The 26,737-nt window shown below is 45.8% G+C and overlaps 1 protein-coding gene across 1 annotated transcript in view; it reads left to right on the forward strand.

Moving 5' to 3' along the window:
* The first annotated feature begins 786 nt into the window (after nt 1-786).
* The window catches only part of LOC147731636 (indolethylamine N-methyltransferase-like), an 81,346-nt gene continuing 55,395 nt past the window's right edge, over nt 787-26,737 (forward strand). The window contains exon 1 of the mRNA XM_086956781.1: nt 787-945. Coding sequence (XP_086812907.1) covers nt 801-945 — 145 coding nt within the window. The 5' untranslated portion in view covers nt 787-800. The remainder of the gene's footprint in view (nt 946-26,737) is intronic.

Here is a 26,737-nt window from a genome sequence, read left to right on the forward strand (position 1 = left end):
AAAGAGTGCAATTGTCCAGAGCCCCACCTTCTAAGAGGCCCCCAGGGAAAATCAACTTTCCCCATATTCGGCCCCTCTCTATTCTTTTTCTCTAAATGTCTCTCACTCTCGACCTATCTCTACCTCTGACTCCGTCGCTTTATCCGGTGTCATCTTAAGCCTTTTTGTTCTCCCGGGCAAGACACATTTCAACAGTTCTGTGTGGCCCTGTTAGAGTTTAACATGATTTGTAATTGTTTGGCATCATGCAGGATTTATTTAGCACGAATTCTGAAATATAATTTGCATTTTTTTAATACCTGGACCCCAAAAATACATCTTGCCTGGGGCTCGACTATTCCTAAAGATGACACTGAAAGGTGAATGTTAAAAAAGCATACAAATTTAGCTTGGATTGCTTACGTGCGAAGTACTCCAAATCTCAAAAAAGCACAACGTTCTTGGGGGATTGCCCTCTGCACTTAAGGGGTTAAATTTCTACTCTATTGTATAATGGCCACATTCTTTTAATTGTTAAGTCAAGTGAGGTACTATTTTAATTGAGTATTGAACTGTTTGAATAGCATGGCTTTCCAACATTCAAAACAGGCTCACCTTGCCAGGAGGCATTCCAGTGGCAGTACTTTATTTGGTGAGCACTGCACTGACTTTGCATCTATAATGCTGTAACCACAGTGTTTTTTCATAAATCAGCAGGGTCTGTAGGAAGCACAACTATCGCCTGAGGCACAATATGTCCTATAAAGAGGAGTGAGTTAGCAAACGCCATCACAAGGTTTCAACATTTACAAGAAAGCAACATGGCGTTAGCTTCGAAGGACTTTCAACATGAAGCCTACACTTCAAGACTTTATTTAGACACATATTATTCACAAGACTCTTTTCTTAACAAGCAAGGCGTATTTGGGTTTGCTCTGGATCGCCTACATCAATTGTTTAAGCAAGGTAGGTGAAGAACTCTTGTAAGAGGAATCACATGTTTGTAAAGGCATTCTTCAATATTCCAAAAGGATCTTGATTAACAAAATATTTTGTGCACATAAATACAACTCAGGTGAACACTTCATTAATTTAAATACCCAATAGAATTGAGATTTTAGATAGAATTATGGGAGTCACCAGGCTAATTCACTTTGGGGAGCACCAGCAATCTTGTATTTGTAGACACACAAATTCCTCTGACAGATAGCTTCTGGCCCTGAATATATTCTCAAATAAGTTTTGATCAAAGGTTGGAGAAAAAATGCTTTGCCAGAGACGAAATTGCAAGTCGAAACTTCCATATTTAATCGGGGAGCATGAGATTGGATAACTGTGTGAAAAACAAAAAAATTAAAAGGTTGCAATCAGCGATTCACATTTTCACCACATTTACATATGCACATTTTTTCATCCAGCAGATATTATGAATGCTTTATTTTTTATGAACTGGAGTACTTGTAGAAATCTATGTCTCTTGTAGAATTTTAAACTTCTTTGTTATTCTTGTGGCAGCGAAAGTGTCCATAAAAAAGTTAGAAATCGTCTCCAAACATAAAAGGAACTGTCCGGGACAAGGTTTTCAATTTCTTTCAATTTCTTAACTTGGCATTTGTGAGTCAGGCTACATCTGCCATATTTGAATAAGCTGATTCATTGCTTATCATGACAGTAAGACAATGGAAAATATACAGAGACAGTATTTGGTGTGCATGCGTGTATATTTCTCCACCCCATCTCTGTCACTTTAATAGTCTCTTACTCTAAGCCCACATTTCAAGATAGACGAAATAAGGCAAATATTAGTAAATATCATTACCAGTGGTGGTCTGTGCAGGGGAGCGAGGTGGGGCTGTGGAACAGGTGCAGGGGGGGGGGGGGCGTGAAAGTGAATAACATGGGATAGGGAATGTAAAATAAATAAATAACTAAAACCACTTACCTTGTGCTCGCCGCATTGCCGAAGCACCAATGCGGCCAGCACTAATTAAGTGGTTTTATTTATTTAGTTATTTTACATTCCCTATCCCGTTTGTTAGAACTGGGGTTCTCTAGTTGGCTGGGGTAGGTACTTTAGTCCAAAGAGGGACCCTTGCTTCTAAGTCAGGGAAAGAAAGGACACCTTCTCAGATAGCCCCTGTTCACCCCCTCAATAGCTTGGCAGGAGCAGCCAGGCTTATCTCCAAGGCAAATGTGTAAAGTATTTGCAACCACGCTCTCAGTCACCCAGTGATAACACCACAAATGGAATCCACACAATTATAAACAATTATATGTTTATAAAACAATATACACAATGAGACCACACAAAAAAATCCGAACATATGTGTATTTGTAATATTTTACCTTGCCGGTTATTAGGCCAGCAAGCCCTTGTAGGTTCTTGCAGTATTACTGAGCAATTCTCGATGATCCAATGCAGTCCTAATGCAGTGATATGCAGTTCGTAATGCAAGAATCAGGCACTTCGTAATGTAAAAACAATACAGTTTGTAATACAACAATCAGGAATTTCGTAAGGCCAACATAATGCAATTCGTAATGCAACAATCAGGCAGTTCATAATGGAAAAATAATGCAATTCATAATGTAACAATCAGGCAGTTCATAATGCAAAAATAATGCAATTCCTAATGCAACAATCAGGCAGTTCGTCATGCAAAAATAATGCAATTCTTAATACAACAATCAGGCAGTTCGTAATGCCAGAATAATGTACTCTAGCACCGATCGCGGTGCTCTGGACGGTCGCTATGCCACTCCTACTAACTTGCGGTCAGCTACTGCCAAAACATGCCCCCAACACTGTTATGATGGAAAATGCATCTCCACATTCCGGCCCCAGTACTGACAATCCTCGGCAAGTACGTGCCGCGATATGGACTTGAGCGGAGGCTCAATCTGCAAAGATGGGAAACGCAGAGAGAGTTTCTCTCGTAGCCTGCACACCGCCCCAGGTGGCGAAACATGCACGCTCGCTGCACGTTTCCGGGGGGATATGACCTCACTCTCCTCTCCTCTCCTCTCCTCAAAGCTTGGGCCTCCGATGCGACTTTATTGATCTTGGGCAGTGGAACTCGGACCTTCGACGGTGATGGTTTGAGGTCTCTCCTTGGCAGCGGCAGGCTCAGGCCGGTGGCAGTGAATTCTCACCGCTCCTCTGGAGATGCCGGTCCGGGCCAATGGCAATGACGATAGCAGAACTTCTGGTCACGTTGTCAATTATAGCATGGAACAAGACTTCTCCGGGACACACAGTCACAGGGCAATTTCTCACAAAGGTCTCAGGCTGCAACAGGGCACACGCACACAGCGTCGAAGAGACACACTTGAGCTCCGGGTTCGCACAATCACAGGGCAATCCTCACAAAGGTCTCAGGCTGCACGAAGCACACGCACACAGCGTCGCTAAGACTCCCTTGGACTCTGGGTGCACATGATCACAGGACAATCCACACAAAGGTCTCAGGCTGCACGAAGCACACGCACACAACATCGCTGAGACTCTCTTGGACTCCGGGTGCACACGATCACGGGGCAGTTCTTATGAAGGTCTCAGGCTGCAAAAAGCACATGCACACAGCGCTGCTGAGACTCACTTGGACTCCGGGTGCACATGATCACGCGGCAGTTCTTATAACGTTTTAAGGCTGCAAAAAGCATATACACACAGCGTCGCTGAGACACACTTAGAAACTTTCATGTTCCTGAGTTTCCACAACAGGGAGCCAGCTCTCCTCGGGCCCTTGGTGACACGTTATTTCTGGACACAGCACACAGCAAAGTCCTTTCAAGCAGGGGGACACAGCACATAGCAAAGTACCTTAGCCTCTCCTTAGTTAGATCAGCAAACTGCAGGCCAGCCACAGAACACACAGCAAGGGCCAGTCATTCTCATCAGCCTCTTCAGCTGTTCTTCCTTTGGCAATGGTTCCTCTTGACCGCAAAGTAGTTTCAATCCTTTTCAGTCTTAATCAGTCCAAAGTCCAGGGGTTTCAGCTCTCATAGTTATACCCCTACAAGTCTTTGAAGTCTTTGTGTTTAGGGGGGGGCACTGACCCCTGTCCAAACCAGTTCTGGGTGTCTCCCTGCCAGTGACACCTTCTTCCTTTGATAGTGGAGTCTGGATCCTCAATCACTCAGCAAGAGATGGAGCCATTGTTTTATTGCAGCAGTGCAGGCCCTTCACCTCCAGTGGCTACTCCTCCCCCCTACACTCCAAATGCAGGTCAGTCCGTTGCTCTCTCACCTCCTTCCCTGGGTCAAGACATTTCCCATATCCTATCACATTCAAATCCAGACAGTCAATAAACAACCAGGCAGAGACACACAGAATTGTTAGAAAAAAGAAACCAGACACTTCTAAAAGTGTGTTTTTAAACACACAATGCAAAAACCACCTTCACAAAAAGATGTGTTAATACATTTGTGTTCAGGCACACTAAACTCCACCCCTCCATCTTATGCCAATGGGAAGATATGTGGGACACAGATTTCCCCATTCTGTCCTATGGGCAAGATGGCCTTGCAACAGTGAAAAATGAATTTGGCAGTTTTTCACTGTCAGGACATGGTACACACCTTAGTACATGTCCTACCTTTCTCATACACTGCATCCTGCCCAGGGGGTACCTTGGGCCTACCATAGGGGTGTCTGATGTGCATAAAAAGGGAAGGGTAAGGCCTAGCAAGTGGGTGCACTTGTCAGGACAACAAGGCAGTTTAACAAACTCTGTGCATGCCATGCAGTGGCAGGCCTGAGTTCTCTCTTTAGGGCTACTTATGTGGGTGGCACAATTAGTGCTGTAGGCCTACTAGTAGCATTTGCATTACCAGCACTGGCACACATAGTGTGCTTTACTATGGACTTTATTATTAAGACAAACATACCAATCACGGACAACCAATTATCATTACACTTTACACAGGGAGCACTTGCATTTTGACACTGATCAGCAGTGGCAAAGTGCCTAAAGCATCTAAGTTGGCAACACCATGTCAGAAAATCTAGAAGATCTAGGGGTAAGGCAAACAAGTTTAGGGAACTTTAGTCAAAAAGGGCCAAGTCCAACACCCTTGTTTAACACTTTCATCCCCCCACCCCCTGCCATGCTTACCTGCATGAACCACCACTGATCATTACCCCAGGATGAGGTATTTGTTACAAGAAGTAAATGCCTCCGTGCGAGTTTATTCATGATAAAATAAGCATAACATAGGGAATTGGTATTTCACACACAGAATTAGGGACCTTTATCCCCGATAAATATTTGCAGGTTTGATCTGCTGGAATATATCAGGGGAACTGGAGTGTGATGATGGCACATATCTCGTAATTCCATTCTACACAGAATCAGAATTAAGCCCCACCCTTTGGAATCGAGGCACAGTCTCATGCCTCTCTGTCACTCCAGATTTCTGCCTTGTATTGGTGATTATTTCTACAACTGTGCATGATGCTTTGAGTTATCTGTAAAATGCAACCTGTTTGTACTTGTTTGCAGGTGTTTCCAATTTTCTTACTTTACTTCAGAATTGTGAACCCCAAGTGAAGTATTTATGCTAGAGGCATTTGCAGGTTAAAAATGTGAATTATTGGGGGGCAAGATGTCCGAGCGGACGTAAACCGCCTCGGCTCCTGGTCCGCGCGATATCCTGCGGCAATTTTCGGTGCCGTCCTGCGACAGAATCATCTGTAAACGGCACCTACCGACAGCAGAGGATGTGAGGTGCCTCTGGGGGTAGTTTTGCTGTCCTCGAAGGGCCTCGGCTCCTGAAGGGTGTTTCGGTGTGAGCTAAAATGGAGGCCAGAGTTCGGCGATAAGGGGCAGCGGGCGGGCTCCCTGGATCATAGCAGCGTCCGCCACGGCTTGACGGATGCACCGGAGCACTGGAAACACTCGCAGTGAGCTCCATGCAACGTGTGGTGGGTCTTCTGAACCGGCGGAGGCTTCGGGATGCCCTGCCCCCACTTGCCTGACTTTAAAATGGTGGCTGCGATGCCTCTCCATGGCGGCAAATTTTGCTGAGAGTCTTCCCTCCCCGTGAACCAGGGCCTGATGATCAAGGGAGAGTGTGCCTTGGGGGAGATACAGATATTTTTCCCGGTTGTTCATTATAACGCTGCTGCCAGGACTGTTGTGGATTGTGGGTCTGGGAGTCCTTCTTCTGCACAGCCTTCAATGTGCGCGACCCCTGGGGAGCCAGACCTCAGCCGTGTCAGCACAGACCTCTCGCCGCTGGGCCCCGTTGTGCATACCGCTTTGACCCATGCCATCGGCGTTTGGTTGAGGCCCTCTGCACCACCTGGGGATCCCAGTTCTCTTGACTCATCTCTCTGGGCCGGATTCAGCCTGTAGTCAACTCCATGTCTCTGCTTTCCCCTTGGCATGTTGAGGCCACCTCTTAACCTGGTGACCATAGAGGCCTGCTGACGTTGACCACCGACGCCCTTGGAGAACCCGGAGTGGCCCTATTACTGACTTACGGGGGGTCCAGCTGCAGGGTGGGCCTTTCCCCGCACCTTCCCCTGAGGTTGAGGCTTGATCTAGAGGCGCGACTCTACAGTGATCAGAGTTGCAGAACTGTGTGGGACCTCCTCCACATGCCGTCGAAGAAAGGGACAAACAAAGTGACCAGCAAAGTATCGGACTTCTTCTCCACCATTGACAAATGCCCGACACTGCGGGGGGACACGGACGAAGCTACCATGGCTCTTTCAAAATCGGATTTGATGGCCATGCCTAAAGAATTTAAATCTGAGCTCCGAACCGTACTCTGTCAAGACATCAAGTCCTCCATTGATCAATTTTGATCATATCTGTTGGACCGTTTGACCTCTCTCCAGCAGGACGTAGATTCAGTGGGCACTAGAGTGCTAGATTTGGAGGTGCAACATCAGTAACAAAGGCAACATACCGATGGACTGCGTGAAGACGTTCGCTCCCTTAAGGAACAACTGCTGCAGATGCAACTTAAGGCAGAGGATCTTGAAAACCATGCGAGGAGGGAGAACATACGGGTCAGAGACCTGGAGGAGGGCGCGGAGGGGCCAGACCTGGAAGCTTTTATGGAAGGTCTGTTCGAGGAGATCCTGAGCCCCCAGACACTCAAGATAAAGATTGACAGAGTGCATCGAGTGGGTCCTTTGCAGAGTGGCGATAGGAGGAGGCCCCTATAAGGTCAAGGAGTCTGTGCTACAGGCGGCTAGTGCGAAGGACTCTATCTCCTTTCAGAACCATTCCTGTACTATATATCAGGATGTTGCTCCTTCTACACTTGCATGCAGACAGACGCTGAGGCCGGTCACTGCCAAGCTGAAAGTGGATGGTATCCGGTACCGCTGGACTTACCCCTTTGGGCTCGGCTTTCAATATCAGAACAAGAGGCGACAAATCATTGACCTGAAGGATGGATTGGAACTCCTGGGCCTGCCCCCGGAGGAAGATAGTCTCAATCACGGTACATCCAGGGACTCCTCTCAAGGTGCGAAATCCACTCCTGCTTGGGCGTCAGGCTCACGCAGAGGACGTCGGTGATGGCTTGCTGGTGACAGCTCCGTGGAAGCGGGGCCTCTGGATCTCAATGGATGTGTTCTGCACTACTCCAAGACAACTTTTTCACAGAGTTGTTAGCGCGTGTGACCTCCGGACTAGACTGTGGTGAGATTATGTACTCTTTATGTTAGTAGAGATCCGTCCTCAGTCTTCCACTTGGCTCCTACTTTGAGGGAGTTGAGCCTCTTGCGGACCTATGGGTGCATTAGGTACTTGGATGGCTCCATATGTGGGGATTATGTCTCATTAGTAGAGTACTGGCTCCGTATTGTTATTTGCCTAGTGACTAGTTTGCTTTCTCTTCAGAACGCAGGCCGACTCTACTTGCTTTTATGCTTAGGTTCCTCAGGTAGGCATTTGCTGCAACATTGGCACAATGATTCCTTGCTGAGAGGTTGCTGGGATGGGCGCGGACTGGGTCCCTGGACCTGTTGTCCCCCCTGGTTCATGTGGGGGTTTTCCAGCCCTGCAGGGAGACCTAGCAATGGTTTCTGTATTGTGTCCTTGTTCACTTTTGTTTTTGTTCTCGCAGGGATTTTGGGGGGGAGAGGGAGGGGCGTGATGGTGGCTTTTTAATGATGACAGTTGAGGGTGCTTCTGCTCCATGTGCCGGTACAGTAGATCTACACTCATGCTGTTGGGCGGGGGTGCGGAGTGGGGGAGGGGTGAGGTTGACGTAGTCTTTAGAGAGTAGTACCTTGTTCCCATGAAACAATGCCGATAACCGTTTGCACTTGGAATGTCAAAGGTCTCAATTTCCCCCCAGAAACATCAGAAAATATGGAAGTATATTATCGATCATCATTTAGACATAGTGATCCTGCAAGAGACTCAATTAGCCAGGGCAGAGGATACACGTCTTAAACACAAACACTACCCACTCATTTATAAGTCCTCAGCTCCCACGAAACACCGAGGGGTGGCATTATGCTCCGATCTACTATACAATTTCAGCCGCAGGGGGTACAAAGCGATAGAGATGGCCGCTGGGTTATGGTTAAGGGGCATCTGAAGGGGAGTGTGTGTACTTTTGTAGCGCTATACGCCCCTAATTCTAAACAGACTGGCTTCCTGCACACACTGCTGGGGAAACTAACGGATTTTATGGGGGATTTTAATTTGGTATGGCAGACAGACCTGGATAGCACACACACACAACGCTCTGAAATGGGCTCCTTCGCCAGTGACACACAACGGCGTACTCAGGACCTGGACTTGTTGGACACCTGGCGTGCTCTCTATCCCTAAACTCAGGATTATACCTTTTTCTCTCATGTCTACCGTACCTACTCCTAACTAGATTACATTTTTGCCAGCCAATCCTTACAGGGGGCCTTCCGAGAGGCCAAGATCTTCCCCTTGTCAGTCTCAGATCATAGCTTATACTCTATCTGTCGCAATTGGTATGGGAGCACCCCAACTTCCCCTAGATGGTACTTCCCAGCATCGCTGGCTCGGGATAAGGACTCCTGTACCAAACTCTGCGAGGCCATTAAAGAATTTTGTGCTTTTAATCAGCCAGAGGACACTTCAGAATACACCACTTGGGGCTCATTTAGGGCTGTGCTGTGAGGTAAATGTGTCGCTCTCAATACGGCCCTAAACAGACAGTGTACTAGGGAGAGGGAGCAACTAGAAACAGAACTGTCTGCCCTTGAACATTCCCATAAACTTAACCCTACTGTAGCGATCGCCCATGGCAGGGCAGCCGGTTGCAGCAGACAGCGTGTTACATACTCCCTACGGAAAAACTACCAGTCCCAGAAGGCCAAGCGGCACTGGGATTTGGCACAATGGGAGGATCTTATTTAAACTCCGCCCCTGGGATGAAACGGGGCTTGTCAATCTTGTTCCTGGTTGTTCCGCATGTTTGTTTGTTTGGAGTCTTGCCATGGAGCGTCCGTGACTAGCCTACGTGGTCAGAGTTCCTGAGATCCGCCACGACGACGAAGTGCCAGCGTGGTCAGAGTTCCTGTGCGCCGCCACGATGACGAAGAGCCAGCGTGGTCATAGTTCCTGAGATCCGCCGCAACGACGAAGTGCCAGCGTGGTCATAGTTCCTGTGAGTAAAACAGAACCGTGTCGGATTGGAATCCTCGAAGAGAGCGGGCTCGCTCTCTTCCGTTTCAAGTTATTTTCATTTAGTTTTGAACAACGTTTAGTACTTTGTGCGGAGCGCACCTTCCCTTATTTTTTGTTCTTTAGAATACAAACATAATTGTTTCAGACTGCAGAATAGCTGGAGGCTACGGCTATTTATATTCAAAAGAACTATTTTGGGTCTTTCTGGAAACGTTACCTTATCTAAACGATTATCGGATGAAACCCACTTACCTGCTTCTCTAGACGGATCGTGTTCGAGAAGTGAAGTTAACTTTTCGACACATTGGGTAGACACTACTCCAACTGTATCTGTACAGGATCCATTCACGGAGTCCAGATTGGAGGACTTGGTGAGTCTCAGAACATAGGGGAAGGGGGTTTACTCTTGCAAGTACGGATCTACATTATTCTCTCTGTCTTCTCATCCACCTCCAGGGAGGTCTTACCAGTGATCCGCTGAGAATATATCTTCAACCTGAAGATACCTGACATACCCGCATCCCTTCTCCATTTCACCTTGCGGCCTCCGACTGTGCTCACTCCAATAGTGGTGGTCTTCCCATTGTTGGGTGTTGTACGGAGGGAGGTAGTGAGGACTGTCATCTCCTCGTCTCTGCTGGGCATAGGAGTCAGGTTAGTGGAGCTTGCGTGTTTTTGCGCTGCTTTCAATCACGACACCCACTAGACAAACTCTGTGCAACCTAACGGCGGTCAGAGGTAAACTCTGGGCTATTTACACCAATAGGGCAGAGTTCACACTTCTTAAACTAAGTCATATATCCTATACACAGGGCAATAACATTGGGAAACATCTCGCCAGACAATTAAAAGATAAGCGGGAGAGGGAGTATATAGGGGCATTCGAGGACCTTCCGGAGACGTCACTCATAAAGATGAGGATAAGGCAGAGCTTTTTGGTTCCTTTTACAAAACTCTATCCTCTGGGGAATCCCTGGACTCGGATAAGCAGCAAGAATTTCTTTGAACGTTGCCCCTGCCTCAGGTCTCCTCTGAATGGAACGAGACGCTCACTGCCGCAATCACCCTGTATGAGGTTACCTCGGCTATTAAGGCTCTGAAAACCCATAAAGCACCTGGCACTGATGGGTATACTGCTATGTTTTACAAGACATTCTCCTCTGATATTGGCCCCCACCTTGTAATGCTTTTTATTAAGATGGCTCAGGACGGAGAAACCTCCAGCTCCATGTCCGAAGCCGTGATCTTAGTGATATGTAAACCAGGGAAGGACCCCCTCCGCTGCGCCTCCTATAGGCCTATTGTCCTACTGAACCTAGACGTGAAACTGTATTTCTCTATTCTCGCCAAGAGACTGAATGATCTCATGCTGGCCCTCATTCATCCAGACCAATCTGGATTCATTAAGGGTCTTCAGACACATGACAATACCAGCCACATTATTCACTTGATAGAAACAGCTAACAGATACAGGATTCCGGCGGTTCTAATTGGGTTGGATGCCGAAAAGGCGTTTGACCGGGTCGATTTGGTATTTCTATTCCACACACTTACAGCATTTGGTTTTTCACCCCAATTTCTGAATATGATCCGGGCCAACTATCAGCACCCTCGCTCTAGGGTGTCGGTTAATGGGGTGCAATCCTCCTACTTTGTTCACTCTAGAGGAACTAGGCAGGGATGCCCTCTATCTCCCCTGCTTTTTGCTCTCAGTATTGAACCATTAGCACTAGTGGTCAGAGCGAATCCTGGGATTCAGGGCCTACCTTTTACTGGAGAATCGCATAAGATCTCTCTATTCGCAGGTGACATCCTCCTGTCCCTTTCCGACCCGGCCGCATCTCTTCCACAACTGGAACTGGAACTTGAACGCTTCGAAGTGTTAGCGGGCTTCAAAATTAATTTAAATAAATCTTACATACTCAATCTCACCCTTCTGCAGACGACAGGTCCATCGACTCCAGTCCCTTACACCCTTGCCTTGGGCCACTTCCTCCATTCAATACCTAGGAATCCAGCTGACACCAACAGTAGGGAAATTGTATTCGGGCAACTTTCCCCCCATTCTCACCCGCATCCAAATAGAGCTTACGAGATGGAAGCCTCGCTTTTTGTCTTGGCTGGGTCGAATACATGCAGTAAAAAAGACTCTTCTTCCTAAACTTCTATATTTATTCCAGGCCCTACCCTTAGAATTAGAGGGGGACTTCTTTAGGCGGGTGAAAGCTATGATCCTGTGCTTTGTTTGGCGAGGGGGGCATGCCCGTTTCTCCTTTTCCCTGTTGCGCCACTCCCAGCGGGAGGCAGGAGTAGGTCTCCCGGATATTCAATTATACTATAAAGCGGCGCAACTTCGAGTGTTGGTTGAATGGTCACAGAAGAAATCTGAAAAGCAATGGCTGCATATGGATCGCAGTGTGGCTGGAAGGACCATTTGGGATTTAATTTGGCTACCCAAAATTGATAGACCTAAGAATGTCTACATTAGCACTCCCATACGCACCACATTACGGGTATGGGGTTCCGTAGCATAATTTTGACCCCCTTACTTTTGATAATTGCAAGAGAGATTATGGAATTGGGGATACAGAACGATACCACTACACCCAGTTACTGCATTGGGCGCTTACCCCTCAGGTGCGTGAGGCAGCCACTCGCCCCCTCACAAAATTCGAAGCCTTTCTCACCAAGACTTCCTCCATAAAGATAGTAATTTCATTCCTATACAAATTCCTTCTCACCACCACACTCTGAGGAATGGACACATTTGTGGTCTGACATCTTTAAATTTAACCAATCCACGGACCTCCGGGATGCCCATTTGAAGACTATGATGGATTGGTACTTAGACCCCTCCAAGCTTAAACAGATCGTTCCCAACACTTCAGACAGATGCTGGCGGGGGTGTGGTTTACTTGGGCACTTTCAGCACATATGGTGGGACTGCTCAACTATTCGACCCTTCTGGGAGGAAATTTTGACACATATAAAAGACATGCTAGGATACCCCATCCCCACATCTATGGCGGGGATTCCTATGGGCCTCCGAGATCCATCTTTAGAGCATCAGACCAGAGCGGATAAAAGGATAATGTGGCTTTGCATTGGAGCAGCTAGGACTACTTTAGCAACGGCCTGGAAGAGGAAGGAGGAACTGGCCATCTCTCTCTGGCATTCCCGCCCTTGGAAACTGCTCAGCCTGGAGCACATGTCTGATATTTTTTGAGATGATTATAAGAATTGTGAGTACAAGTGGGGCCCGCTGGTCTCCTTTCTCTCAAGAGGCCTCACGTCGGCCGTCTGCCCGTCTACGGTTAGGGCTCTTCATCTCTTTCAACTTTGAATAGGTCATCTGTAGTAGGCTAGTATATTAGCTTGTGTAATGCAGCCACCACAGTAGGGGAGGGGGTGGGAATTAGGGGGTGGGTTGGTTTGTTCCTTTGTTGTGCTTCATTTACTTTCTATTGATTTCCCTGAGGGGGAGGGCCATGTTGAGCCAGTTCTCCGCTGTGGGTTCCGGACTACCAGTGGGGATGTCAAGAGGATTAAGTTTGACAGAGAAGACGATGGACCACTATAAAGCCACTATCGGCATTCTTTCTCTACCAGTCTGCATTACGAACCCATACATATTAGAAGCTGTACCCTTCAGTTCAGCTACTTTCTGTAATCGGGGCTGCCCTCATGCAGGATAAAACACCCTGTCATGCATCTGTTTATTTGCTACTGTATGCTTCTCCCCTGCAATGGATAATGTATAGATTTTGTTTTAGATTACTTGTTAGAAAATCTATAAAAATATCTTTGACAACATTTTTTTAATTATTCTTTGTTATTGCACTTTGCACATGTGCAGATTTATTTTTTGAATCATCATATGCAAGAAATTCAATATACATTTCTTCACAAATCTGCTTTGCAGATAGACCTTAGGCAATGAATTTTCATAGCGATCATAGAAGAAATTTGAGTTAACCAGTTTTTATATTATAAATAGCGCCAATTAGAGCAAACAGTATTCCATGGACCATAAGACTGATGCTGTTTTCTTCCTGCAAGAGCACCTCAAACACAGGTGTTGTAGCCAGAAAGATTTTCATGGACTATGGTGGAAACCAGGATAAACAGTTTTGCCAAGATAAAACGATTTATTATCAATGATTGTAAAATGGACTATAGTCCGGCTCCTTAGAATTAGAAGGAATCCAGTCAGTCAAAGACCTTTATTTGGCTAACATTTGAATTACATAAGTATACATAATAAAATTAATCTTTGACAAAATCAAAATACAGGAATCATTTTAAACAATTACACAAAGCTGAACTGCAGAAGAGATATACCTACAATCATTAGGCAAGTAAATTCATTGTTTAAAAGAAGTAAGTGACATAGCGCAGATTGGCACTTTCAGATATTTAAGAATCTTAGTATTGGTTTTTAAAAAGTATGTCTCAGGTCAGAATATAATTTTCAAAAAAATATAAAATGTAAACTGCTCTGTGCAAAAAAAGAATCACATGGGCACATTTCTACTTTAGTATCGCAGTATGCATCACATGGGTTCGACACCAGTAGATGAGCAATGCCCATCCTGAATCTGATCAAGTAAAACATTTTAGCCTGATTGAAATAGAAAGAGAGGTACGGTTCAATTTTTGGGGGGCTGACTAATAATGAGTGTTCTACAACCCTTTTTTGCCATCTCTTTACCATCTCTTACATGCTTCAAATAAAGTAGAAAATCCCTTTTCAAATAATTTTTGGGGATTGCAGAAATGTCACCCGGACCTGAAACAGTCCTCCAGACCCAGCTTCCCTAATTGTTTGTGAATATAAGATAACCAGGGAATCTTTTTTTACAAAATCCAATTTCAAGCAATATAAAATGATATCATGATTCAGGACTGGTTCCTCCTTGGTCCATATGTTATGCCAGAGATTCAGGGGAGCTAATTGCATATAAAAAGTCAGCTGTGTTACACCTAATTTGTTGTGGCACATAGTGACAGGAGTGCTTTTAGGTAATGTCAATATGTGTTTTAACCTCATATTTTCCGCTCTCTGAAGCCCCAGGGTATTAGTGAAGCCCCAGATTCCAGCTCCATACAAAGCAACAGCACATATCCGTGCTTTGTAGATGTCTATTACGGCTTTAATTGGGCGGGAGCCTAATTTCTTTGTAAATCTGAAGATGGCCTCTGCGTTTTTATTAAAGATTCCAGTCCTTGCATCCACTAGATGTGCCCATGGATTTTTTTCATTAAAAAATATGCCTAAATAAGAAAAAGTTTGTATCCAAGACAATATTTCATTATTTATATAAAAGGTTTTTGTTGGGGATTTACCTATTACCATTACATGTGATTTTGCAACATTGGTTTTTAGGCCAAGGTCGCTCATAAAATCATTAAAACAAGTTAAAAGCCTTTGTAATCCCACCCCAGTCCTCAACATTAAAACACAATCATCAGCGTATAATAGTACCAGTAGAGACCTGTTACCTACTGTTGGTGCATCTATATTACCAGTTCCGATATTACTTTCTAAATCATTTATACATAAGCAGGATAAAAATGCAGCAAGTATGCATCCCTGGCGGATTCCCCAATCCATCTTTATTGGAGGCGACAACTCGCCAGCTGCTCCATAACGTACTCTCCCTGTGACTTTGTGATGCATTGCTGCTAGGTAATGGACGATAGATGGATCAATGCCCATGAGCAGCATTTTCTCCCAGAGTCTCCCCCTCAGCACCCAGTCAAAGGCAGAGGTCAGGTCCATAAACCAAGGTAGATGGTCCCTGGCTTTGCCATGGTGTATTTGCCGATGACCAGGTGCAGATTGGAGCACTGTTCAACGGTGCCCAGACCCTTTCTAAATAGATACTGAATATTAGAAAATTTCCCATTTTCTGCCATCCAGACCTCCAATCTCTCCAATAATATTCGACCCATTATTTTGCAAGAACAATCAATTAGGGAGATTGGTCGATAGCATTTAGGGTCTGATCTGTCTCCCTTTTTATATATGGGCACTATTATTACCGATCTCCAGGAATCTGGTGGACCAAAAGTCGCATAGCAGCCTATTATATTTGATAACACTGGTAGCCACAAGGTTGTATCTGCTAAAAATAAATCCGCAGGTACCCCATCAGGCCTGGGAGCCTTGTTCTTTAGAGTCTGGCAAAGCACCCTATCTACCTCGTATAGGGTCGGCCGTTTCAAGGGAGATACCTCAGATTCAGTTTCAAAGCCACTAGATGATTCAGTACTGTTACCATAAAGGTCAGTAAAACGTTTCACCCTCGTTTCCGGCATAATAGTTACATCAATATTACTATTTTGTGTGTCACGGAAATATTCCTCATTTACTGTCTGCCAGAAGATTCTGGAAACTTTGCTTTGTGACGCCTGAAGTAGTTTACCCCAGGCATCGTTCCTGATCTCCATCTTATGGTGCTCCAGAGCACTCCTATAATCTATGCGTGCCTGCCTAACTGCCTCTTTATCACGTGGTGTGGTTTTTTAAATTGTAATTAATTTATTATGCATGTGGGAGCATTCTCTATTGAACTACCTTTTGTTTTTTTGTTTCCCGTCACTCTGACTCTTGGTTAAAAGTTCCCTAATTGTCTCATTTATTGCCTTAATCATTACTGGGATATTTATTTTACTTCCTGACACTCCAGAACTTGCTCAAGGTTGCACTCTATTATTTCCTTTAGGATGAAGACTGGGTCATTAGTGGATAATTTCCTTATTAACCCCTTATTTTTAGTATAGGACAGAGATGATACTCTTTCTGACATAGTTGGCTCATTGATTGGGACAGTCAGATTCTATATTAGTGGCGGGTAAAGTGCTGGTACTTGCAGGGCTTGCAGGGCTAGGGACCGGCAAAGTGGTGAGTACCATTTTATCAGTGGCTCAAAATGTATCCCGTAAAGACATGTTATAGTTGAAAACTTAGACAATGCAAAGTAGAACATAATATTGGAAAGGTCTGAGTGTATTTGACTCACCTTTTTGGAACTCCTTGGTTCTAATTAGAAAATGAATTGATCTCAAACCCCCACCAACCGTTTCGTGTTACTTAAAGTATTTGCTACTCTAACCCTGTCAGCTGAAGCCTGTACCATTTTACTTATGCAATATGTGGGGTATGCAGCAGTAAATAACAAGGGTGTGAGTTATAGTTACCTTAGGGCACGAGTTATGGTTTCTTGAGGTAAGTATAACTATGACTGTTGAATTTCTATGGCTTTGTGCGTGTGAAATCTCATCTTACTGTAACGTCCCTCTAACCTTTGTTTTTGTCAGTGAATTTCTATGTCTTTTTTAACACTAAGTGGTATTTAATTACCTTTTGTTAATCCAACTCTGTGCAGTGGGGGTTGGCTCAGGCCCTGGCCTGCATACGGGCATTGCAGCCAACACCCCATATGCACTAAAACTGAATGCCATGCACAGACCTTGGACTCGGCAGCAGGACTTGTAGCTAACCTGCAGACACTTAACCTGGTCTTTGGCTGGCTGTGCATGGAGGTGGGTAAGCTACAGATCCTGCAGCCAACACCCAACAGGCACCCAATCCTGTGCATCACTTGACTTTTAGCCATGCTCAGTGGCGGTTAGCCACAGGCCAGGCCATGTGGCCATCCCCCATATATGGGCCAGCTGGGAGGAGGGCAAGCAGCCCCCCCTCACTGGGCCAATTAAAACCCCGGGGACCCAATCCCGGGGCCCCAGACATTTACTGCCAAGTGGGGTATGTGGCATCCCTCCCCTGGCCTATTTTGGCCCAGGTGACCCCAGAGCATAACCAATTAAAGAAAGGAGTGGAGGCACACTGTGCGCCCCCCATGCCCAATTGTTACCCTAGGTACTCAATCCCCCAGGGCCCAGCCAATTACTGTAAGAGGAGGGGGGTACAGTGCACCCCCCGAATCCAATTGTTACCCCCTGGACTCCATCCCCCAAGGCCCGGCCTATTAGTAAAAGGGGAGGGGGCATGCATCCCACCTTCCTGAGCCAAATGTGGTCCTGGGGACCCTATACCCTGGGCCTCAGCAAATTACTAGGAGGGGATGGGTCTATGCCCCGGACGGTTCCCCACCTCCAACAGGAGCCAGCAATGGTCCTGCTCACAGGGAGCAGCAAGAAAGGCTGCTCCCTGCATGTAGGAGCAATTTTTTCATCTGTTTTCCTGTACCCTTGACAGCGGGCACGGAAACAGAAGGAAAGACTGCTCCCAGTAGCAGGGCCCGTTTCCCTGCTCCCTCGTGCTGGGAGAGAATTTACTGTTTGCTATCACTTGGAGGGAGCTGTTACTGCTCCTGTCAAGCACAAGCAAACATCTATGTCTTGAGAGCGGGCATCTCAGGACATGGAGAGCTGGCCGTGGGAGGTGGCAGTCCCCAAGGCCATTAACGACCCCAGGTGGGGCACTTTGTTCAATTCTAAAAAGCCTCATTGAGGTGGCGGTCCCAAGGGGGGTGGGAGAGGTAATACAGGCCTTCTAAACTAATTTAAAAAATAGCCCATGGGAGGTGGTGGGCCCAGGGGATGCAGGGTGCTGTGTGGACCAGATCATATCAGTTTGTTATTGTCTGACGAGGGGAGGTGGTGGTACCCAGGCTATGGGGGATGCCCCTTTTGCACTCCCACATAATGATAAAATACTGCCCCCAGGATTTGACCCACCTGGGAGCTTCCTACAAAAGACGTACAGGAGTCCACTCATCTTTTTTTCAATTTTTCAGTGGATCTGACAATCCACTTGGGAATTTGTGGCAACATTGAATTAAAAAATACTTTTAACCCCCGGTAGGGTCCTTTTGGGACCCCCATCATATCTGGGGGTTAAGGGTATATCTACAATGCCCCCTTTCTTTTAGTTTTATATTTTTGTCGGACTCAGCTTCAAGCCGAGTCCCAAGATAGCTGCCAACACTTCCTGGTTGATGTGTTGGTAGGCAATCAAATTTCTATAGAATCCATGAGTCAATGGCAAGGACTCTCATCCCCAGATTCTATATTTTTTAAACTTAAATATTAAGTTAAAATGGAAAATTTCAATAGACATTACATGAGAAAAACACATTTTGGGACCCCTCTTTTCCTCAACCTCCATTTGACTGATCACCCTGAAACTTTATGAGGAGAGGTGTTGGTTCTGTTGGGTATAGAATTGCTTTTATTCTTGTTGAATGAGAAACATTAGTGAGAGAAACAGTTATTCAAACATTTTTGTCGTTGCAGTTAATGCACAAAATAGGGACAAGAGCAACAAGAAGACACACCAATCATGAATAAATCAAAGCTTTATACCAGAGAAAAAGAATCACTTTTTTCTTATTTTGACATTGTGTTCATGACACTAAGGGGCTGTCACAAGTAATAAGCAAAACAGTGCAGGTGCTGAAGTGACACAGCGAAAGAACGTGCTAGTTATGAGCAAGATATATACAGTGTAGTATTGCTGGTTAACAAGGTCATTCAGGTTTTATCCATCCCTAAATACATGAATCGCTGATCAGCCGGGGAGTTGAATTTTCTTTAGGTATGGAGCAGAGAGAAAAAGGTCAGGAATTTGACTTGTGCGTTGATGTTTCGACCCACAATTGTGCAGGATGCCAATGGTCACGGAGGGTTATCCTCAGGATGAAGGGAACACGGGGACAGCCTGCGCAAGTAAAATGGTCAATTAGATTGGTGTGTTAGGACAAAAGGGAGTACCAAAGTGTTAGGTGAAACATATGGGGTGGGGTACCTATCCGACTGTCTTCAGACTGTGATCCACTGCTAGTCCAATTCATGAAGGATGAATCTTGCAGGGTCCTGGTTTGGATAATTTGAAACCAAGACAGGGTTGTTTAAGGATGTGATGAATGACATCAAATGGTTGGCAGGGTGGACAAGCTGTGGTAAAAGATCAGGAAATTGGAAGATGTAGTACCGATATGGGTACCAGAAGCGATCGTGCACAGGTGTTGCGCTACAACTTTGTCAGGCAGGCGAGTGTTTAGTAAATTGTGCCAGGTGCTAGTGTGCAAGTTACATGTCAGGCGTCACTAGAGACAAAAGGCACATGGGTGTGGGACTGTGCTGTTAAAAAGTCGCTGAAATGGATAACATTAGACGTGCGACGGGCCATGCCGTGTTGATAGCTATGACTTAACTGCGGCGCATAAAGAAAAATGGTGCGTGAGTAAAGGTCAGCGTTTAGACAAGGCCAGGCACAAAGTTGCCTGCAAAGTGCTGAAAATTCAATGCCTGAGTAGATTCTAAGTTTGAATCAGGAAGGGGCGGCTGGAAATGCCGGACCCAAAACAGTGAAGCAGCAGCTGCCGGGTTCTGGATGCATTACAAGGGAAAAAGGGGGGACCCAAATGAGTTCTAAAGTAAAACCGCATGAGTGAAGGCTGGATGCGATGTTGCAAGAATTTAGCACGCGTGAGTCGATTCTAAGTTAGTTCAGGAAAGGGCGGCTGGAAATGTCGGACCCATTACAGGGAGGCTACAAGTGCTGTGTTATTAAATGCATTAAAAGTGAAAAAACAGGGGTCGCAAATCAAATGGGTTCCAAAATAAAGTTAACCAAATGTGAACGCAAGCAGACAATTGCCTCAGGATTTTAGCTCTTCTTACCTCTCCATTCGCTGCTTGACACATGAAATGCAAGCGCTCGCTGAGATTGCCTAGTTAAGTATGCTTCGGATGTGGTCCGCGCACTTGCAGCTAATTTGTAAACTAATTGCCAGCTGTGTCGTTCCAGTTAATGCAAAAAATTAGGGAAGAGAACACCAATTATGAATAAATCAAAGCTTTATATCAATGAAAAAGAATCACTTTTTTCTTATTTTGACATTGTGTACATGACACTAATGGGCTTTCACAAGTAATAAGCAAAACGGCACAGGTGCTGAAGTGACACAGTGAAAGAACATGCTAGTTGTGAACAAGATATATACAGTGCAATTTTGCTGGATAAAAAGGTCATTAAAGTTTTATCTATCCCTAAATACATGAAGCTTTGCTCCGCCGGGGAGTTGAATTTCCTTTAGGTATGGAGCAGTGAGAAAAGGATCAAGAATTTGACTAGCGTGTCGACGTTTTGACCCACAAAGGTGCAGGATATTAATGGTCACGTTGGGTCTTCTTCAGGACGAAGGAAACACAGGGACAGCCTGCACAAGTAAAATGGGCAATTAGATTGGTGTGTTAGGACAAATGGGAGTACCATAGAGGTAGGAGAAACATATATGGTGGGGCACCTACCTAAAGAAGGAGTAATTCCGACTTCGACTGTCTTCAGAATATCATCCACTGTAAGTCCGATTTTTGAAGGATGAATCATGCAGGGTCCTTGTTAGACTTGGTAACATTGGCGAGAGTCTCCCTTCCATTTTTCACTGATTGCCTCCTCTGTTTTTGATATGTTTTGCTGGTTTAGATTCTTTGGGCACTGCTATTCAGTGCCACAGTCCAAGTGCTCCCTATGTTATATTTATGTATTGATTAGTGACTCCATGAGTGGCTTATTCGATTTACTTGTCAGACCTTAGTACAGTGCACCATGTGTGCCAAGGGCCTGTAAATCAAATGCTGCTGGTGGGCTTGCAGCACTGATTGTGCCACCCACAGAATCAGCTTGTAAAGTGTAACTCAGACCTGCCCTTGCAGAACCTGTGTGCAGCCTGGGGCTGCCATGTCGACTTGGCAAGTACACACACTTGCAAGTCCCTAAACCATCCCTTTTCCACATATCAGACACCCTTAACGTAGGCGCAAGGGCAGGGTGCATTGTATGTAAGAGGTCATGCCCTGATGTGTGTGGCATGTCCTGATAGTGAATTACAGCCATTTTAATTTTTCACTATTGCAAGGCAACCTGTCCCCATAGGCCAGAATGGGCAGTTTGGTTATAACATCTTATAATCCTAACTGACTCCGGGAACATGGTAGAAATTCGAATTTAGTATGCCTGTACTCGGGATGATAAAATACATCTTTTAGTAAAGTTGGTTTTAACATTCTGTGTTTGAAAATACCACTTTTAGAAAGTGAGTATTTTCTTACCATCCAGCCTGCCTCTGCTAGCTTGTGTATTGCATGTCTGGTTTGTGAGTGACAGGGGCTCGGGAGGGTCCAGGAGACAGGGTGAGTCAGCACAGGGCTGAATAGACCTATCTGCATATAGAGTAGTGGGAGGAGTAGGACCTGAGCCTGAATAGGACTGTGCCTGCCTTTCACAATGCTGGCTCCACCTCCTGTGGTGTGTCTGAGTACCCTGGCCCACATAGAAAAAGGAAGAAGGTTTGCACTGGCAGAATGCACCCTGAACTGATTTGAACTAGGTATCTGCCTTCAGAGGACAGAGGATTTTGCAGTATAAATATTGGGGCCCAGACCCTAGGACTTTTGATCACTTCTGGAACAAGAAGACAAACCTTTGCCAATGAGAAGAACCAAGGAAGCTGAAGGAATTTGGACTACCCCTCTGCCAGTGTGCTGTTTGGTGGGGTGGCCTGCAGTGTTGCCTGTATTGCCACGGAAAGGAGAAGGAATTTTTAAGGAACTTTCATCATCTTGCAGAATATTTCTCCAAGAGCTTGAACTTGTGCTTGCCTCCTGCTGAAGTCTCAGGGCTACAAGACTTCACCACCAGCTCCCCTCTGAATTTCCTTGCTAGGAATTCTGTCTGTAGAAAGCCTGCATGTCTCTGGGAGCTGGAAGCGTGGCTCAACGAGAAGAAGTGTGTCGACGTCGCAGCTGTTGCTGTCGCATCGCCAGAGAAGCATGTCGCCACCGCTCAGGCTGCCGCCGCATCACCAGAAACGCATTTCTTCGTATCAGCTGTTTGTCGTTGCATCACCGGAGAAGCGTGTCATCACCGCAAGGGTCCCATCGCATCACCGGAGAAGCGTGTCGCAGGGCCTGTTGCGGCTCCAAAGTTACAGATTTTGTCGCACGGCCGTCGGGCCTGCAAGTATTGTCTTCACGTCGTCGCATCACATCAAGGGGGCCATCTTATCCCATCACACCAGATTGTCGCATTGCCTGGAGGTGCCACCTTGCTGCATCGCAAACGAAACGCAGTAAGAGAATCAATACATCACCTCCTCTCCAGTAAGGAACAGAGGCATCCCCTATTCTGCCAAAGCAGTGAGGCGCAACGCATCGCTTCTCCTGAAGCAAGGAACTGATGCATCACCTTCCCTGCGAGCCTTTTGTTTGTTTTGCATTACGCATCCAAGGTACTGTTGTGAGAAATGTGTCACATTTATCATCAACTTGAACTAAGTTACTTCTACCATCTTTAAGTCTATTTTGAGTACAGTATTGTGAATGTTAGTCATTTGTGGTCTTGTGTTAAGTCTATATAAAGAATACTGAATTTTATCAAACCTATGTGGTGTCCATCTGTAGTGTTTTCACTGTATTACTAAATGTGTTCACAAATGCTTAACACACTGCCTCTGAGATAAGCCTTTCTGCTCGTGCTAAGCTACCGAGGTGGTGAGCAGGGGTTATCCAGGAGTGTAATCCCTTTCCCTGACTAGAAGCAAGGGTACCTACCTCTGCCAACTGGAGACCACCAGTTCTAACATTGGTGGTCAGCGGTGAGAAATCTACACTTGCATTTGTGACTCATATACAGTGATTAGTGTACACTACTAGTGAGTGCAGACCACACGCAACCGCATACTTTTTGGCAGAATTTTTTTTCTTTCCTTGGACTGTTATTTTTTCTGAGAACTGCCAATTCTTACTGCCATGTCACCACCGCACAGGCTGCCGCCGCATCACCAGAAACGCGTGTCTTCGTCGCAGCTGTTTGTCATCGCATCACCTGAGAAGCGTGCCACCACCGCAAGGGTCCCACCGCATCACGGAGAAGCTTGTCGCAGGGCCTGTTGCGGCTCTAAAGTTACAGATTTTGCCGCACGGCCGTCGGGCTGGCACGCATCGTCTTCACGTCCTCGCATCGCATCAAGGGGGTCATCTTATCGCATCCCACTGGATTGCGCATCGCCTCGAGGTGCCACCTTGCCGTATCGCAACCGGAACGCAGTACGAGAATCAACGCATCACCTCCTCTCCAGTAAGGAACAGAGACATCCCCTATTCTGCCAAAGCAGTTAGGCGCAACACATCGCTTTACCTAAAGCAAGGAACTGATGCATCACCCTCCCTGCGATCCTTTTGTTTGTTTTGCATTATGCATCCAAGGTACTGTTGTGAGAAATGTGTCACATTTATCATCAACTTGAACTAAGTTACTTCTACCGTCTTTAAGTCTATTTTGAGTACAGTATTGTGAATGTTTGTCGTTTGTGGTCTTGTGTTAAGTCTATATAAAAAATACTGATTTTTATAAAACCTGTGAGGTGTCTATCTGTAGTGTTTTCACTGTATTACTAAATGTGTTCACAAATGCTTAACACACTGCCTCTGAGATAAGCCTGTCTGCTCGGGCTAAGCTACCAAGGTGGTGAGCCGGGTTTATCCAGGATTGTAATCCCTTTCTCTGACTTGAAGCAAGGGCATCTACCTCTGCCAACTGGAGACCACCAGTTCTAACATTGGTGGTCAGCGGTGAGCATTCTGGACTTGCATTTGTGACTCATATACAGTGATTGGTGTACACTACTAGTGAGTGCAGACCACATGCAACCACATACTTTTTTGGTAGACTTTATTTTTAATTTTTTATGAGAACTTCTAATTCCTACTGCCAAGAGCAGACCAGCATCTGTTGCATCTATGGATCTAGATTTTGAGAAAGAGAGGTTGGAAACCTACAATGTGAAACAGCTAAAGCACATCTGCAAAAAATGTAAAGTTGCTACCCAAGGCCTTGCCAAAAAGGATGAGTACCAAAAGGCGCTGAGGGCCTGGGTGGAAGCAAGAAATGCCCCTAATCTGGTGGTGGAGCCTGAAGGGGATGCAGCTGGGCAGCTGGATAGGCCATTGGTTCCAGCAAGGGAAGGGGTACCGTCCCCGCCTGGCAGTACCGTCTCTTCCAAGGACCTGTCCCCAAGAGAGCTGGAGGAGAGTGAAAGAAATAGATAAGATAAGAGAAGATACATTTTTATTATGTATAGTTAATTAAAACCAGTACAATCGTTACATTTAGGCAAGTTTTTTAAAATGTGATAATAAAGTCTGTATAATTGTCGTTATCAAAGTCCGTGCGGTAAGGGACCGAAAGAATCTGTCTTTCAGTTTTCCCTAGGCCCAAAGTTTTTCCCTTAGGTGCCGGAACCAGTGCTTGCCGCAGGTTGTAGATTGGGTAATCTTTGCTCTATCGTGGTGAGATACTTAACATATCTGCAGTTCAATTTTGTGTTCGCAGGGTTCAAGCATGCAAGCACAGCCTGCCTGCGTGTGCTGGTCCCTAGCTGCTTGATATGGTCCCTTAGTAGCTGTTGGCAGGCTTGTCGGAGTTCTTCGCAAAGACAGGTCATGTGAAGTATGTCACCCGTAGCTAGATTGCAGAGCGGACAGACTTCATGGCCATTGCTTCTTAGCCATGGTGGTTGATGCTCTCTGGTAGGCAAGATCCCCAGTCTGTATTTCAAAAATCTCAGTTTAGTGATTTTTGGATAGCCCTGGCTGAAGTAAAGTTGTGGTCACAGGGATTTGTACGTGTTCAGTGTCATCCACGCATGGTTTCTTTTAGAAAAGGCGGCCTTGTCCTCTATTAGGGAAAGAGTTTTTACGTTTTTCCAGACCGCTTTTTTAAACGGGTTGTGCCCCAATTGCATGGCCCAGAATGAGGAAGCCTTGACAGCCCCCAATGCTGCCTTCAGGTAGGAGCGTGCTTGAGATACGTCCCTGCTTTGTATGTCTTGCCACAGCATCGCGTTTAAGGTGTCATTGGAGGCAGAGCAGAGTTTGTGGCAGCATATAATGTAGGCTCCTTGTCTTGCAAGGTCTTGTTTTGTTAGGCCAACCTCCAGCCTTATTTGGGCGGGCGAGGTATAAGACGGAAGTGAGAACAGAGTTCTGTATGCTTTTACCTGGATGGTGTCTAGGTTCCTGGAGTCTCTACCTTGTAGTGCCTTGCTGCCATAGGAAATTGAGGGGAGCAGTTTGGCCTGAATGACTTTTAAGTATGGTGTCAGGGTTGGCCCTGCTAGTTGGTTTGCAAGATTTTTCAGTGTGATGGCGATCAAGGCCCCTCTTCTTTTGGTTTCCTCCATCTGCCAGATGAATGAGCCGTCGGTGTCGAAGATGAGCCCCAAGTATTTATATTCGCGTGAAGACTCTGTTTTTTGGCCGCCCAGAGTCCAGGGCTTCTGGTGTTTGTTCTTGGTATTGATCGACATCGTACGCGTTTTGCTTAGATTGATTTTTAGGTTATTTTCCATTGCGTAGCTGTGCATTTCGATCATCAGTTTCTGGAGGCCAATGTGTGTGTGGCTAAGTAGTACCACGTCATCCGCGTATAATAGATTACTTAGGGTTTTTCCTCCCAGCCTCGGAGAGTGGGAGTTGCATATGTCAAGTCGGCCTGATAGGTCTGCCATAAAGAGGTTAAACAAAGTCGGGGCCAGCACACACCCTTGTTTTAGCCCTTTAGTCGTGCTGACTTTAGAAGACAGATGGGTCCCGCTTCCCAGCTTCACCTGCACCCAGGTGTCATAGTGAAGTAACTTCAGCATATTTAGAAGCGGTTGAGGTATGCCCCATTGTGTGAGTTTCCGCCACAGCATGCCTCTCTCAATGTTATCAAAGGCTGCGCTGAAATCGATTTAGCACAAGTGCAGCGGCATTTTTTTTTGATTTAGCTCCGTCAATTATCAGCGAGATAGCCAGGATGTTGGTGGTTGTTTCGTTTTTTTTCCGGAAGCCCATCTGGTTCCATGGTATTATCTGCTTTGAATCCGCCCATGTCACAATCTCCTCTAAGATTATACCCGCAAAGTATTTGGCCTCATTGTCCAGTAGGGCTATTAGACGATAGTTATCCGGGACCATTTTGTCTCCCTTTTTGTATATTGGGACAATCGTCGACCCTCTCCAGGAGTCTGGGATTCTGTTTAGGAGTCTGACTTATGTGAATAAAGGTTGTAGTATGGTGGCCCATTCTGTGTCTTTCTCCTTGA

The sequence above is a fragment of the Lissotriton vulgaris genome, chromosome 2_1, assembly GCF_964263255.1.
Source record: "Lissotriton vulgaris chromosome 2_1, aLisVul1.2, whole genome shotgun sequence".
NCBI classification, from domain to species: domain Eukaryota; kingdom Metazoa; phylum Chordata; class Amphibia; order Caudata; family Salamandridae; genus Lissotriton; species Lissotriton vulgaris.